Genomic DNA, 15,927 nt, shown 5'->3' with positions numbered 1-15,927 from the left:
TTGTTCCATGTCCAGTTCTAACTGTTGCTTCCTGACCTGCATACAGATTTCTCAGGAGGCAGATCAGGTGGTCTGGTATTTCCATCTCTGAAGAATTTTTCAGTTTGTTGTGTTCCACACAGTCAAAGGCTTTGGCATAATCAATAAAGCAGAAGTCGATGTTTTTCTGGAACTCTCTTGCTTTTGCTAAGATCCAGCAGATGTTGACAATTTGATCTCTGGTTTCTCTGCCTTTTCTAAATCCAGCTTGAACATTTGGAAGTTCTCAGTTCACATACTGTTGAAGCCTCACTTGGAGAATTTTGAGCATTACTTTGCTAGCATGTGAGATGAGTGCAATTGTGTGATCGTTTGAACATTCTTTGGCATTGTCTTTCTTTTGGATTGGAATGAAAACTGACCTTTTCCAGTCCTGTGGCCACCGTTGAGTTTTCCAAATTTGCTGGCATATTGAATGCAGCACTTTAACAGCATCAACTTTTAGGATTAGAAATAGCTGAGCTGGAATTCCATCACTTCCACTCACTGTGTTCCTAGCGATGCTTCCTAAGGCCCACTTGACTTCAGACTCCAGGATTTCTGGCTCTAGGTGAGTGACCACACCATCATGATTATCTAGGTCATGAAAATCTTTTTTGTATAGTTCTTCTGTGTATTCTTGTCACCTTCTTAATATCTTCTGCTTCTGTTAGGTCCCTACCATTTCTGTCCTTTATTGAGCCCATCTTTGCATGAAATGTCAGATGGCTGGATGGCATCACCTACTTCATGGATGTGAGTCTCAGTGAACTCCGGGAGTTGGTGATGGACAGGGAGGCCTGGCATGCTGCGATTCATGGGGTCACAAAGAGTCAGACATGACTGAGCGACTGATCTGATCTGATCTGATCCCCTTGGTATATCTAATTTTCTTAAAGAGATCTCTAGTCTTTCCCATTCTATTGTTTTCCCCTATTTCTTTGCATTGATCCCTGAGGAAGGCTTTCTTATCTCTCCTTGCTATTCTTTGGAACTCTGCATTCAGATGGGTATATCTTCTCTATTCTTTGCCTTTTGCTTCTCTTCTCAGCTATTTGTAAAGCCTCTCAGATGACCACTTTTTCCTTTTGCATTTCTTTTTCTTGAAGATAGTCTTGATCACTGCCTCCTGTACAATGTCAGGAACCTCTGTCCACAGTTATTCCGGCACTCTATCAGATCTAATCCTTTGAATCTATTTGTCACTTCCACTGTATAATCCTAAGGGATCTGATTGAGCTGATAGCTGAATGGTCTAGTGGTTTTCCCTACTTTCTTCAATTTAAGTCTGAATTTTGCAATAAGGAGGGGGTGAGTTTTAGAAAAGGCAGAGGAACAAGAGATCAAATTGCCAACATCCGCTGGATCATGGAAAAAGCTAGAGATCCAGAAAAACATCTATTTCTGCTTTATTGACTATGCCAAAGCCTTTGACTGTGTGGATCACAATAAACTGTGAAAAATTCTTCAAGAGATGGGAATACCAGACCATCTGACCTGCCTCTTGAGAAATCTGGATGCAGGTCAGGAAGCAACAATTAGAACTGGACATGGAACAACAGACTGGTTCCAAATAGGAAGAGGAGTACGTCAAGGCTGTATATTGTCACCCTGCTTATTTAACTTCTATGCAGAGTACATCATGAGAAACGCTGGACTGGAAGAAACACAAGCTGGAATCAAGATTGCCGGGAGAAAATCAATAACCTCAAATATGCAGATGACACCACTCTTATGGCAGAAAATGAAGAGGAACTAAAAAGCCTCTTGATGAAAGTCAAAGTGGAGAGTGAAAAAGTTGGCTTAAAGCTCAACATTCAGAAAACGAAGATCATGGCATCCGGTCCCATCACTTTATGGGAAATAGATGGGGAAACAGTGGAAACAGTGTCAGACTTTATTTTTTGGGCTCCAAAATCACTGTAGATGGTGACTGCAGCCATGAAATTAAAAGACGCTTACTCCTTGGAAGGGAAGTTATGACCAACCTAGATAGCATATTCAAAAGCAGAGACATTACTTTGCCAACAAAGGTCCGTCTAGTCAAGGCTATGGTTTTTCCTGTGGTCATGTATGGATGTGAGAGTTGGACTGAGAGAAGGCTGAGTGCCGAATAATTGATGCTTTTGAAGTGTGGTGTTGGAGAAGACTCTTGAGAGTCCCTTGGACTGCAAGGAGATCCAACCAATCCATTCTGAAGGAGATGAGCCCTGGGATCTTTTTGAAGGAATGGTGCTAAAGCTCAAACTCCAGTACTTTGGCCACCTCATGCAAAGAGTTGACTCATTGGAAAAGACTCTGATGCTGGGAGGGATTGGGGGCAGGAGGAGAAGGGGACGACAGAGGAGGAGATGGCTGGATGGCATCACTGACTCGATGGACGTGAGTCTGAGTGAACTCCGGGAGTTGGTGATGGACAGGGAGGCCTGGCGTGCTGCAATTCATGGGGTCGAAAAGAGTCGGACACGACTGAGCGACTGAACTGAACTGAACTGAACTGGGGGACAATTTACGGCCTCCCTCCAGAAAACCACGCAGAGTCCTTGGGTAAACCGCCAACCTCTCAACATGTGCAGAGACTCTGCTCCCCACCACCAGGTTCAGGTGCCCTCCTCGCAAGGTGGGTGACGCCACTTGGGACAGTCCCTCGTGAGACCTCTGTCATTAGCAGGTCGCCGGCTCCTCAACTAGCCAATCGCCAGCCTGGAAGACGCGTGCGCGCCCCACACCTGCTCTGCACGGAATCTGTTCCGGGTGGACTCAAGCGTGCGCACCGGAGCTTGCCCAACCGCCACCCTAGCTGCCGGCTGGAAGAAGGGTACGGCGCAGAGGTGCACTGCGCAGGCGTGCTGAGGACGCCCCGCCCCTGGCGCGGGTTCCGTCCAATCCCAGAGGAGGCGCTCAGCCGGTGAACTGAGAGGACATGGCTGGGCGGCCGGGATCGTCGAATGCTGAAGCGGCGGGAGCCGTGGGCCCGACTGACGAGGCCAGAGGTAGAGCTGGGCCTGGCGGCGGCCCCCAACCGCGGCTGTTGAAGGCTGGGCGGGCAGGGAGCGCACGCAGACGCCGCTTCCTCAGAGTCGGGGCGGGCGTGAGGAAAAAATGACCTTCTGCCCCATGGGAAGGATCTTGGCGGCTGTGCCTGGTGCCGCGAGGAATCACCCACAGGCCCGTGTCCCACGTTCACTCACTTCCTTTGGCCTCGTTTGGCGCCATCTGCTTTGCTTAAGTACGTTAAAGTAGGCAGAGGGCATCCTTTCAATCTGATCCTGAGCGTCTCCACGGGCATCTCCTGCAACAGAAAGGGACTTGTTCTCGGGGCTGTGTCACCTGAGGGAAGGAGTCCGTCCCATATCTCATCTCACAGCACCGAACACCTGAATTTCCCTGTTGTTCCGTAATGGTCCTCAACAATAGATTCCCCCTCCCCCAAACCAGGACCAGACTGCCCCACATAGCATTACGTTTTTTTTTCTTCCTGACACTGACCTATTGAGCAATGGCTCCCACCTCACCGGGAAAGGAGAGGCATGGCAGCTCATTACAGTTATAAAGTTTTCTGAAATTACAGCCTAGCATAGAAGAGAAAGATAAAAAATATTCCCAGGCTTGTCCACCCCTCGAAGGATATGCTCCTAAGTGTTAACACAAAAGGGGAGAGAATTGTACAAGGAACACGCGTCCCTCAGCTTGTTGACGCTGCTCTTCTTGGCCTGCCTGTCTCCCCGTGTTAAGATTCTCTCATGAACCCGCCTTGGTCATATCCGTCACACCTGCAGGCAGTAGTTTTGTACGTGGCGGGTGCTTTGTGGCCTTTTTTTTTTTTTTTTTTTAATAAATAAAATGAAGGTTTACATAATGAAATAAACTTAGCACAGAAAGCTTGCTTGGAGCAGGGAGTGGCATTCAGTAACAATCCTCAGCTAAGAACAAAAAGAAAAACAGAACAGATAGATATAGATCTCTTTTCTTAAGCACCTACTGTGTTCACCACTGTGCTAAAGAAACCTGTTAGTATCTTTGTTTCAGGTTCATTAAGCTAGCTTATTTAGATGCAGTTGACTTCACTAGTGTCTTATAACTGGTGAAATACCATTTCTTGCGTGTGGTGAGGACCAATATCTTGAATCTTAGATGTCCATCTGTGTCTTCATAGCAGAATGGGCAAGGGAGCTCTCTGGGGTCTCTTATAAGGTGCTAATCTCATTCATGAGGGCTGCAGCCTCATGACCTAATCACCTCCCATAGGCCCCACCCTCTAATACCATCTCATCAGACTTTAGGATGTCAACAAATGAAATACGGAGGGACACAAACATTCATTCTATAGCAGTGAAAGAAAATAAGACATCAAGATTCCATTTTCAGTCTATTAGGTTGTTTAAAAAAGGGGGCAGTGGTGCTATCTAGCGTTAACAATAGTGTAAACATACAGACCATATCATACTCTGATGAGAGGAAGAAAGGGTAAAGGCTTTGCAGTAGTCCTTCTGGCACAAATTTTAACATTTAAATTATCTTCTCCCCTTTTTGGTCACATTCCTAGAGAATCACACAAGACATATATAGATGCATGGATGGGATAGTTACTGGAGCCTAGATGGTGGTAGGAAAACTTGGGAAGGGAATAGCTAAATCCCATGCACACTGGGATATACCTGTGCAGTGGATTTCTAAAATGAAGAGGAAGTGGAATTAAAATCCACTTAACCAAGTCAACTTGTAAATTATTAGACATACAGATACAATATGATCTTCAAAACAGATATTTTTATGAGAGTAAAGCAAGATGGAAAAATTGCAATACTGTGTAGGTTGCACAGAAAGATGTCTGGAGGCTGCTTTCCTAATTGATGACTCTGATGGAGGGATCTAGTTTCTGCTGCTGCTAAGTCGCTTCAGTCATGTCCAGTTCTGTGTGACCCCATAGACAGCAGCCCACCAGTCTCCCCCGTCCCTGGAATTCTCCAGGCAAGAACACTGGAGTGGGTTGCCATTTCCTTCTCCAATGCATGAAAGTGAAAAGGGAAAGTGAAGTCGCTCAGTCATGTCCGACTCTTAGCGACCCCATGGACTGCAGCCCACCAGGCTCCTCTGTCCATGGGATTTTCCAGTACTGGAAGTACTGGAGTGGGTTGCCATTGCCTTCTCCAATCTAGTTTCTAAGGGCAATGCAAAGGTGAAGGAACGTTTTTAATCTTAATATTTGTTTTTTTCTACCAGGACTATGTAACTGATACTTGTGGAACTTTTAATTTATAAAAGTGAAAGTAGGAGACATTTTTAAAGTACCACTTGATGATCACATGTTAATATCTCTCACTGCTGTTCTCTGTTTTAATTGTTGTACTGTTGTTACTACACAGGAGCATGTCCTTGTACTTCAGAACTTCACACTAGGATATTTGGGGGTAATGAAGAATTGTACCTGCAACTTATTCTCAAAGTTCATGATTATTAGCAAATGTAAAATTGGGGTGAACGGCATATACAGCTATGTGTTCTACTTCTGCAACTTTTAAGTAAATTTGAAATTTTTTAAAATAAGAAGTAAAAAGTAGGGGCTCATATAATAACATAGGCAGTGGTACCCTTGAATTTTTTTTATTAACAATATATTAGTTGACTTGTTCAACAGATATATTCTGCTTTCCCACTCTGTGCCTTACCTTATAATATGCAATAAAGAAAAAAAAATAAAGGTGCAGCTCACTGGCTAGTCTATTAATAATACCTGGACAAATGGTTGCTCAAGAAAACTATAAATTCATTTTTGGGTCACCTAGGGAAGTCTATTAACATTTAAAAGTAAAAGTGAAACCATATGCAGAAGTATACAGTGAAAAGTAAACATTCTCTTACCTATCCTTCCACTTCTACTTTCCAAAAGAACTACTGTTGAAAATATTTTTGTGTGATTTGAGCCAGAAATTTTCTAGAAATAAGACACATATATTTTTAGACTGACAAAATATTTTTTTCACCTCTTTTTGTAGCCAGATGGGATTCTATATTATACTGTTTTGTACTTTCTTTCCTTTCAGTCTATCTTGGATCTCTTTCATTGTTAATACATATAACTCTGCCTCCTTTTCAATGGCTGCACAGTATTCTCTTGTGGGCATGAATCATAAGTTCTCTACTGATGGGCATTCAAGTTTCCCATTTTTGACATAGATAAGTAACCAAGCATATCTGATGGATAAATTCGTAGAAGTGAAATTTTGTCTTGAAAATGTTGATGCAGCCAACCTGTCCTCCAAAAGTTTGCATCAGTTTTCACAGTCTGTCAGTGTGCATTAGTGCCTGTTTCTCTACATTGTAATCAACACAAGGCATTATCAGACTTACTAATCTTTACCAAGCTGCTAAATACAACATGTCATTTTCATCTTTTTAATTATGACTAAGGTTATACATCTTTTCAGATATAATTAACGTTTAGTGTAGTTTTTGCTTACTTGTTTTCTCTATTTTTCCATTCTTCTGTATAAATGATTACTTACCTTCTCTATTTTGATTGGATGTTTGGGTGATTTTTTAAAACCTTTTTATTATGGAAAAGTTTAAGCATATACAAAAGAATATAGGCACATGAAGAGATACTCAACATTGCTAATTATTACAGAAATGCAGATCAAAACTACACTAAGGTATCACCTCACACTGATCAGAATGACAATCATGAAAAAAAAATCTACAAATAAGTGCTGGAGAAGGTGTGGATACAAGAGAATCCTCCTATACAATGTTAATCAACCCTGAATACTCACTGGAAAGTCTGATGCTAAAGCTGAGGCTCTAGTACTTTGGCCACCTGATGCAAAGAACTGACTCATTGAAAAAGACCTTGATCCTGGGAAAGATAGAAGGCAAAAGGAAAAGGGGGCAGCAGAGGATGAGATGGTTGGATGGCATCACTGACTCAATGGACAAGAGTTTGAGCAAACTCCGGGTCATAGTGGAGGACAGGAGCCTGGTGTGCTGCAGTCTAAGAGGTCATAAAGAGTCAGATATGATTTAGTGAGTGGACAACAAACAAGATAAAAAGAATGAAATAATGCCATTTGCAGCAACATGGGTGAACCTAGAGGTTATCATACTAAATGAAGTAAATCAGAAAAAGACAAATATCACATGATATCATTTATGTGTGGAATCGAAATGCAAATATAGTCAACAGGACCCTACTTATAGTACAGGAACTATGTTCAATATATTCAGTATTTTATAATCTATAATAGGAAAGAATCTGAAAATGTTTATATATAGATTTATAACCAAATCTTGCTGTGCAAGGAGAAACTTACACAACATTGTAAACCAGCTGTAACTCAGTTTAAAAAAAATTAAGAACTAAGGATAATTACCCTGTGAACTCATCTTTCAGTTTTGGCAGTTATCAGCTCTTGACCAGTCCTGTTTCTTCATTATCCTCAGCTCCTCCCTACCACCTGCTCCACTGTTTTATTTTGAAGTACCCCAGGCATCATAACATATCCATAAATATTTGCATGTATATCTCTAAAAACTAAGTACTGTTTTCAGAAAAGTAACCACTGTGGCATTACCGCTTCTGAATGTGTGTGTCAGTCGCTTAGTTGTGTCCAACTCCTTGTGACCCCATGAACTGTAGCCCACCGGGCTCCTCTGTCCGTCAAATTCTCCAAGCAAGAATACTGAAATGGGTAGCCATTCCCTTCTCCAGGGAGTCTTCCTGACCCAGGGATTGAACCTGGGTCTCCTGCATTGCAGGCATATTCTTTACCATCAGAGCCACCAGGGAAGCCCCACATCTGAAGAACAGCTACAATAATTCCTTTGTTTCAAGTATCTGTAATCAGTTTTCAAATTTCCCTGATTGTGTCATCAATATTTTAAAAAGTGTATTGGATTGAATCAAAATCCAAACATTGTCCATTTATTGAGATTGGTTGATATGTTTCTTTAATCTCTTTTTGTCTGTAAGCGTCTTCCTGTCTCCTTTTTCCCCTAAAATCTTTTTAAATTAAAGAAACTGAGTTCTTTTTCCTGTGAAGTTTCCCAGTGTGGATGTTGCTAATTGCATGCACATATGCCGCTTAAATGGTCCTCTGTCCCTGTATATCCTCTAAATTGGTTATTTAGATTGATAGGCGTAACAAGTGTTAGCATTATTTTTTGACAAGAATCCTCCATTGTATTTTTACATCGAATAGCTCATGATGTCCAGTTATTTTTATTGTCATGTTAATAGCACTAATAATAATTGTCTGGATCTACTAATTTATTAAGGATTAAAACTAAATGCCTATATTGATTATAAGCAAGTTAATATGAAACACATCTATTTCTGCTTTATTGACTATGCCAAAGCCTTTGACTGTGTGGATTGCCAAAAACTGTGGAAAATTCTGAAATACCAGACCATCTGACCTGCCTCTTGAGAAACCTATATGCAGGTCAGGAAGCAACAGTTAGAACTGGACATGGAACAACAGACTGGTTCCAAATAGGAAAAGGAGTACATCAAGGATGTATATTGTCACCCTGCTTATTTAACTTATATGCAGAGTACATCATGAGAAATGCTGGGCTGGAGGAAGCACAAGCTGGAATCAAGATTCCAGGAGAAATATCAAGAACCTCAGATATGCAGATGACACCACCCTTAAGGCAGAAAGTGAAGAAGAACTAAAGAGCCTCTTGATGAAAGTGAAAGAGGAGAGTGAAAAAGTTGGCTTAAAGCTCAACATTCTGAAAACTAAGATCATAGCATCCAGTCCTGTCACTTCATGACAAATAGATGGGGAAACGGTGGAAATAGTGGCTGACTATTTTTCTGGGCTCCAAAATCACTGCAGATGGTGATTGCAGCCATGAAATTAAAAGATGCTTACTCCTTGGAAGGAAAGTTATGGCCAACCTAGACAGCATATTAAAAAGCAGAGACATTACTTTGTCAACAAAGCTCCGTCTAGTCAAGGCTATGGTTTTTCCAGTAGTCATGTATGAGTGTGAGAGTTGGACTATAAAGAAAGCTGAGTGCCAAAGAATTGATGCTTTTGAACTATGGTGTTGAAGAAGAGTCTTCAGAGTCCCTTGGAATGCAAGGAGATCCGACCAGTCCATCCTAAAGGAGATGAGTCCTGGGCGTTCATTGGAAGGACTGATGTTGAAGCTGAAACTCCAGTACTTTGGCCACCTGATGCAAAGAGCTGACGCATTTGAAAAGATCCTGATGCTGGGAAAGATTGAGGGCAGGAGGAGAAGGGGATGACAGAGGATGAGATGGTTGGATGGCATCACCGACTCAACAGACATGGGTTTGGGTGGACTCCAGGAGTTGGTGATGGACAGGGAGGCCTGGTGTGCTGCGGTTCATGGGGTCACAAAGAGTCAGACACGACTGAGTGACTGAACTGAACTGAATATGAAACATATATATAGAAAAGCTATTTGTGTTTATATGTTTAAAGATACATCATTAAAATTTCTCACTATTCCTTCTGAGATTTCTTTGGGTAATATTCTCTATAAATCTATAGTTTATTATGTCACCTACCAGTTACAGTGACTTCTAACTCCTTGTTTCCAATTTTTAATACTACTTCTTCTTTTCTGTTTTTACATCCTGAGCTTTGACCAAGCCTTGAACAGTATCAACAGTAAGAGTGTACCCTTTCTCTTGCTCTGAGTCTTATTAAGGGGAAATCTATGGTGTCAATCACCCTTTAGGAAAAGATGACCATGAAGGAGTCTCTCTGATTCATCTCTTTTGCAGTGTCTCCCTCAGGTCAAGGAGCAGAGGCACCACTCTGGCTGGAGACCTGCCCTCAGCCCACCTCAGTCCCAGCCCAATTTATCAGGCCCTTCCTTAGGCTTCTCATTATTACATACTAAAATGTTTGGTTTTGTCTCCACAGGGCAGGCCAAGTCTTCACAGAAAATTGAAGACTTGATGGAAATGGTGAAGAAGTTGCAGAAAGGTCACGTGTCTCCTCTATAACTGAGGCTCAGCCCGAGGTTTGGAGTCAGGCAGAAGTGGAATCAATTCTAAGCCACCTGATTCACCACCTTGGGAAATTAACTCATTTGTTCTCTCTTAGTTTCAAAAGTTAATTTTTTGAAGTAAAAATATGACTCCATGATTCAAAATTTAAGTATAAGGGGATAAAATGCAAAACATTTTCCCACAACACAGCTTCAATCCCCTTACTGGCCATCCATTTGGCTCCCCCTATACTCTACTGAATTTCCAGGATTTTGTCTTTACCTTCCTTCCGTCCACCTCAACTCTGCTCTCTTCTTGCTACCAGGCACCGTCCGCCCATGTTCCTATCTCGAGTAGGCCTTTGCACTGACTGTCTCCCACCCCACCCAGGGAACTGCAAGCCTTGCCCTCCTCACTTGATTTGGGGCCCTCAAGAGGTCCTGCCATATCTGAAGGAGCACTTCCCACTCCTTCACTTTTTAATCTGTGGTTCCTCTATTTCTCTTGAAGTTATCACAACCTGACTCAGTATCTCTATGTGCTGCTGCCTCCCCTCCCCAGAATGTGAGCCTTGGAGGGCATCCACCTTCCTCTGCCTGCCCTGTCATTTTCACTCAACCTCCTTTTCTCCCAGCAGTGGGAAGCCTAGAGCCCAGGGTTGAGGTCCTGATTAACCGGATTAATGAGGTTCAGCAAGGTGAGCTCAGGACCTTGGCTTGTCTGCCAGGAGTGGTTACATGATTTGCAGAGCCCCTTATTCAGAATTACTTAGTGTTTTGAAACAAGGGAGCATTAAACCAAACATGGATTGGTCCATCCAAAGACAGGAGCTGCAGTCACATGTTTAGTAACCTGGCCCTGCTGTCAGCTGAGCCCAAGAAGGGCTTTGGCTCCGGGAGACTTGTTTCCTGCTCTGTAAAATCCTCTAGGGGCCCCTCTAGGTTTACTTGAAGACAAGTGTGAAATGTTTGCAAGGACAGACACTTACATGATGTCCTATGGTTTGGCACAGCAAAAAAGAAAGCTAGTGAGGAGCTGGGAGACGCCCGGACTGTCTGGGAGACCCTGCAGAAAGAACTGGACTCATGTAAGCCTGGGGGGGATCACCCAGAGGTCCCCAAAATGTCACACATCCTTGAACCCAATATTACAGACAGTCAGCATCATTTCTGTGGCCAAGCACTCCTGCACTCTCCCCAACTTCAGGGCCTACCAATCTCCCCCATCCCACTCTATTTTGGGGAGCGTTCCTGAAACACTGCCAAGCATAGTCCTACATCAGGACCTTTGCTAGGCAGATCCCCCATATAATACAGATTCCTATTGCCTGAAGACATCATTCAGCTCTCAGCTCAAATGCCCCTTTCTCAGAGAGGCTTTCCCCAATCTCCCCACTCAGAGTCAGCACACGGCCCCCACCTAGTCACATGCCCCTTACTGCTTGATGTGTTTCTTCACAGCCTTCACCCAACTTGTGAAGTGTTTTTCTCTTCCCTCCATGTAACTGCACTGGCATTCCACAGGGTCCTCTTAGCCACCCTTTATCAAGCACCCTTTGGTGCCCATAGGGAGCATGCACACAGGAGGGGAAGGGGACTTACCTCGAAGGGGGTCTACATTTGGGGTTGGGGCAGGGCTTGCCAAGCCCAGCCTCTCGGGTACAGTGGGTGGTTGGTGATGCCCAAACATGTTCCTCTGTTTTCCAGTGAGTGGAGAGAAAGTACGCCTGAAAGAGATCTTGAGCAAAAAACAAGGTAATTGCACCTACTTTATCTCCAGGTTTTTGCCTTTTCCACCCTTCAGAAACCCACTCTATAGCAGTGAAAGCCTTCTGAAGCCTGAATCACCTTGCCTCCCTCCTGTGGCTTCCAACAGAGTCCCATCAGCTCTTCAGGAGACCTCACATAATCTGGTGTTTTTACCCATGCCCAAACCTCAGCCATGATGGGCTCTCACAGGGTCCTAACTTCCTCTCCCTGCAGAGACCCTGAGGGTCCTCCGGCTCCACTGCCAGGATAAGGAGAATGAGGCACAGAGGTAAGAGCTTCCACCTAGCCCCTGTTGAGTGCTACCCCTTCATTCTGGTAAAAACAAAAAAGAACTAAGGGAAATTGGCCTTAGACCCACAGCTCTCATCTTCTTCCTCTATAAAATAGGGAGACCGTGACTCCCAACAGTAGGTCGTAGTATTGATTACCATCTTATTCACTGAGATAATCATTCATTTGCTAGAATGTCAGTTACATTCCTTCAGCTGGTTTTTATTCTGTGCTTTTTATAGTTTCATCTGTCCCTTCATTTAGGTATCATGCCAACCATCTGTCCACCAGCCTCTCTCCATTCACCCATTATCCTTCTATTCACCCATCTCTCTAGCTCCTGAGTGCTTATATTGCTCATTTCATGACCAGAGACCTCCAAGCCCCTAGCATACCAACACTGAATATGTTTGAGGAATTCACATGAGATCAATATGTGTGTGCTTGTGTGTGTGACCACACCCACATTGATCTCCCTAATCTTCACAATGACATTCCAGAGGACATGTGTTCATACCACCCCAAAAGTTACAGAAAGAAACTCAATCTGGAAGGCTACAACAGATGTCAAGAGAAGGAAATGGGAGCTCCACCCCAGGCCCCTCCTAGGGAGAGATTATTCAGAAAGCATGGTGACTGCCTTGCTTCTTGCCAGGAAGCAAACCATGCTGCAGGAGTGCAAAGAGCGGATTTCTGCCCTGAACTCCCAGATTGAGCAAGAAAAGAACAAACAGAGGCAGCTGAGGTAAGGTCCGCCTCCCAAGGCACGGGGGGCTGGGTGGGTTGTAAGCGGGGAGGGGGTAATACTAGGAATGGGAATTAGAAGACCTGGCTGAGCTGAAGCTTGGAGGGTCAAGGAGGCAAAGGCGCTTGCAGCAGAGTGAAGAGCACAAGCAAGCTCCCTCACGTCTGTGCATAAAGACACCGGGGTGAACCAGGTTGGGACGGGTGTCCCAGGCCACAGCCCCTCATCCTGTGTGTTTGATTCCCAGGTTGGATTTCGAGGAGCAACTGGAGGACCTGATGGGCCAGTATAAGGACCTGTGGGAATTCCACGTGAGTCACTCAGAGCTACTCTCTCCACCCTGCACAGCTTCCCTGGCAGCACTAGGCCCAGAGCTGTGTCACCCCCAGGCCTCCCTCCTGTCGATGGCCACACCCAGCTCCTGAGCAAGCCCAGCAGCCATGTGTCAGAGCCGCACTGAGCCTAGCCCCTCAGCACCCTCACCGCCCCCAGGTGTTGCCTTCTGCACCGGCCCTGCCCACCCGCCTCTGGTGCCTCCCAGGGGCCTTAAGAGCTCAAGAGGAGCTCTGAAGAACTGAGGAGGGGCTATCCATTAAGGAGATTCATGGGTGTCTCTGGGGCCATCACAGTCACAGGGAAGACAGTGGGGAAATTAGCAGGCCACTATTTGCCACCTAGGGATCCCAAACAAGAAAATAGGCAGAGAGAGTGCAAGTCAGGATGGACAGACTCAGTGAGGTCACTGGAGGGAAGAGTAGGAGCTGCAGTGCTGAACTGATAACTGAGTCTCCAGAGAACAGGCTTGAGTTTTGGTGTTTGCAGGATGCCCTTGCAGAATTCCTGAACACTAGCTACTTTATGAGCTTCTCCTGCATAGCACCACAGGTATCTGGGGTAGAACAATTCCAGACAGAGGGAATGGCCAATGCAGAGGCCCTGAAGCTGGACTGTGCCTGGCATGCAGGAAGTGAGGCATATGAGTAAAGACCAGATCCAGATTGGCTTCTCTGAGGCACGTGGGAGAAAGCCAGGAGTTGCGGACAGGTCTCCTTTATTATCCATCAGAAACCAGAGCGGCTGGCCCTGGAGATCAGCACCCTGGACAGCGGCAAGGAGCAGTTGCTTAAGGAAGGTGAGGCCTGGAAGATGGGGATGCCCTGATCTGCCCTGCCCTGCCCTGCCCATCCGTTCCTTTCTGCTGCAGAGAAGCTGGTGGAGGCAAAGCTGGAGGATGTGAAGCATCGTCTGTGCTCGCAGTTTGGAGCCAAGGGCCACACAATCAATGAAGGGCTCTTCCTCCGCAGCCCGGAGGCAGCAGCTGTGGTGTAAGACATGGATCGGGAGGGGGGAGTGAGTGGAGGGGAAGAGCTGCCAGCACCCATGGCCCCACCCTCAGTCATCTGTTTGAGGAGGAGAACAGGAAAGCCCAGGAGCTGCTGGAGGCTGCTGCCCAGCGCCAGGAGCAGCTGCAACAGAAGTGTCAGCAGCTGCAGCAGAAGAGGCAGAGGTGGGCATGGAGCCCTTCCCCCGAGTCCCAAAGGAGAAGGTGGCTGAGGGAGTGTCTGCTCCCTTCTAGACTCTGTCTCTTGGTCCCTTTACAGTCCTACCCTTCTCCCTCCACATCCTCCTACCCCACTCCCGACCTCTTTCTATCCAGGCTGAAGGAGGAGCTGGAAAAACTTGGGGTACAGGTCCTTGCCCAAGCCCAGAGCAAGCAAGAGGAGGAGGCTGGCCTAGGAGAAGCTGTGAGTCCTGGAATCCAGTGCAGGGAGCAGAGAGCTTGTGAGAGGAGCTGTGGGTGGGAAGGCACCTCAGAAGATGGTCCTCAGGGAAGGGCATTTCCAATGGGACACATCCCAGGCAAAAGTGCAGAGGCTGGCAGTGGTAGGGTGAGGAGGGGTAGGACCCATGGAGGGTGTGGGCACAGGGATCTGATGAGACTCCTGCCTCAAACCCTGACCTCTCACAGGCCAATCCCAAGCCCCTTGGAGTCAGTGAGGAGAAAGACCAAGAGCCATCCACCAAGTAGCACATGATGCCCCGAGGCAAGGAGAACCCACCCTGCACTGGAGCTTATGACTTGGACTTCAGTAAATAAAGGCACTACTTCAATACAACTGCCTCATCTGACTCTGTGCTAGGCTCGGGGAGGAGGGGTATCCATCCCGGGACACCTGGCACCTGAGTCTGAATGAAAGCCTGGCCACACTCTGCCTCTTGTCTTCAGCCAGAAACCCACAGCAGACACTCAGTAAATGTTTCCCTAACCTCACAGTCCCCTGACTGCTCATCTCTAGCACTTGACATGTTGTTCTGGGTCCCCACGCAGAGGGATACAAGACTGAGACCATCTTACAATAGGCCCACAGGTTCTGCACACCCACCCTGTGATTGTCTTCCATTCCTTATTCAGGCGTGGACCACACAGAATCCCAGAAATATCAGCAATGAGGGCCAAAGTGCTGGGGTCCTCAGCCAGTCAGTTCTGTGCCCACAGTACCCACTGATTAGCTGAGAAAAAGAATTGTAATTGGACCTAAATGTAATTTGAGACATTACTTTGTCAACAAAGGTCCATCTAGTCAAGGCTATGGTTTTTCCAGTGGTCATGTATGGATGTGAGAGTTGGACTATAAAGAAAGCTGAGTGCCAAGGAATTGATGCTTTTGAACTGTGGTGTTGGAGAAAACTCTTCAGAGTCCCTTGGAATGCAAGGAGATCAAAGCAGTCCAGCCTAAAGGAGATCAGTCCTGGGTGTTCATTGGAAGGACTGATGCTGAAGCTGAAACTCCAGTACTTTGGCCACCTGATGCAAAGAGCTGACTCGTTTGAGAAGACCCTGATGCTGGGAAAGATTGAGGGAAGGAGGAGAAGGGGACAACAGAGGATGAGATGGTTGGATGGCCTCACCGACTCAACAGACATGGGTTTGGGTAGACTCCGGGAGTTGGTGATGGACAGGGAGGCCTGGCATGCTGCAGTTCATGGGGTTGCAAAGAGTCGGACACGAGTGAGCAACTGAACTGAACTGGGAACAAAATCTATACCTGAGACACTTGTTACAAGAACATAGTATGTTATCCTCAGTGTTCTTGGACTCAATCATTCTAGGAGTGTTGTGTGCTTATGGCGTGTTTCAAATCCAAGGAATG

The 15,927-nt window shown here is 45.6% G+C and overlaps 1 protein-coding gene across 2 annotated transcripts; it reads left to right on the top strand.

Moving 5' to 3' along the window:
* The first annotated feature begins 2,869 nt into the window (after positions 1-2,869).
* On the top strand, positions 2,870-14,892 carry SYCE1 (synaptonemal complex central element protein 1). Of its 2 annotated transcripts, none has more exons than XM_019953232.2 (13): positions 2,870-3,011; positions 9,924-9,986; positions 10,629-10,688; positions 11,004-11,078; positions 11,698-11,745; positions 11,974-12,028; positions 12,686-12,775; positions 13,023-13,086; positions 13,841-13,907; positions 13,980-14,100; positions 14,172-14,282; positions 14,433-14,520; positions 14,745-14,892. In XM_019953232.2, the coding sequence occupies exons 1-13, from the start codon at positions 2,942-2,944 to the stop codon at positions 14,802-14,804; spliced, it is 972 nt and encodes a 323-aa protein (XP_019808791.2). In that variant the 5' UTR covers positions 2,870-2,941; the 3' UTR covers positions 14,805-14,892. The 2 variants fall into 2 exon arrangements, with proteins under 2 accessions (XP_019808791.2, XP_070637303.1); XM_070781202.1 differs by having other exon boundaries at positions 10,626-10,688.
* Positions 14,893-15,927: the final 1,035 nt, after the last annotated feature.

The sequence above is a fragment of the Bos indicus genome, chromosome 26 (genome assembly GCF_029378745.1).
Source record: "Bos indicus isolate NIAB-ARS_2022 breed Sahiwal x Tharparkar chromosome 26, NIAB-ARS_B.indTharparkar_mat_pri_1.0, whole genome shotgun sequence".
Lineage (NCBI taxonomy): Eukaryota > Metazoa > Chordata > Mammalia > Artiodactyla > Bovidae > Bos > Bos indicus.
The sequence above is the reverse complement of the archived record's forward strand: the minus strand, read 5'-3'. Positions and strand labels throughout refer to the sequence as shown.

Coding starts and splice junctions, on each gene's coding strand:
- SYCE1 (XM_070781202.1), top strand. CDS start 2,942: ATGGCTGGGCGGCCGGGATCGTCGAATGCTGAAGCGGCGGGAGCCGTG. Junction 13,087..13,840: donor AGGACCTGTGGGAATTCCAC/GTGAGTCACTCA, acceptor ATTATCCATCAG/AAACCAGAGCGGCTGGCCCT. Junction 14,521..14,744: donor AGGCTGGCCTAGGAGAAGCT/GTGAGTCCTGGA, acceptor GACCTCTCACAG/GCCAATCCCAAGCCCCTTGG.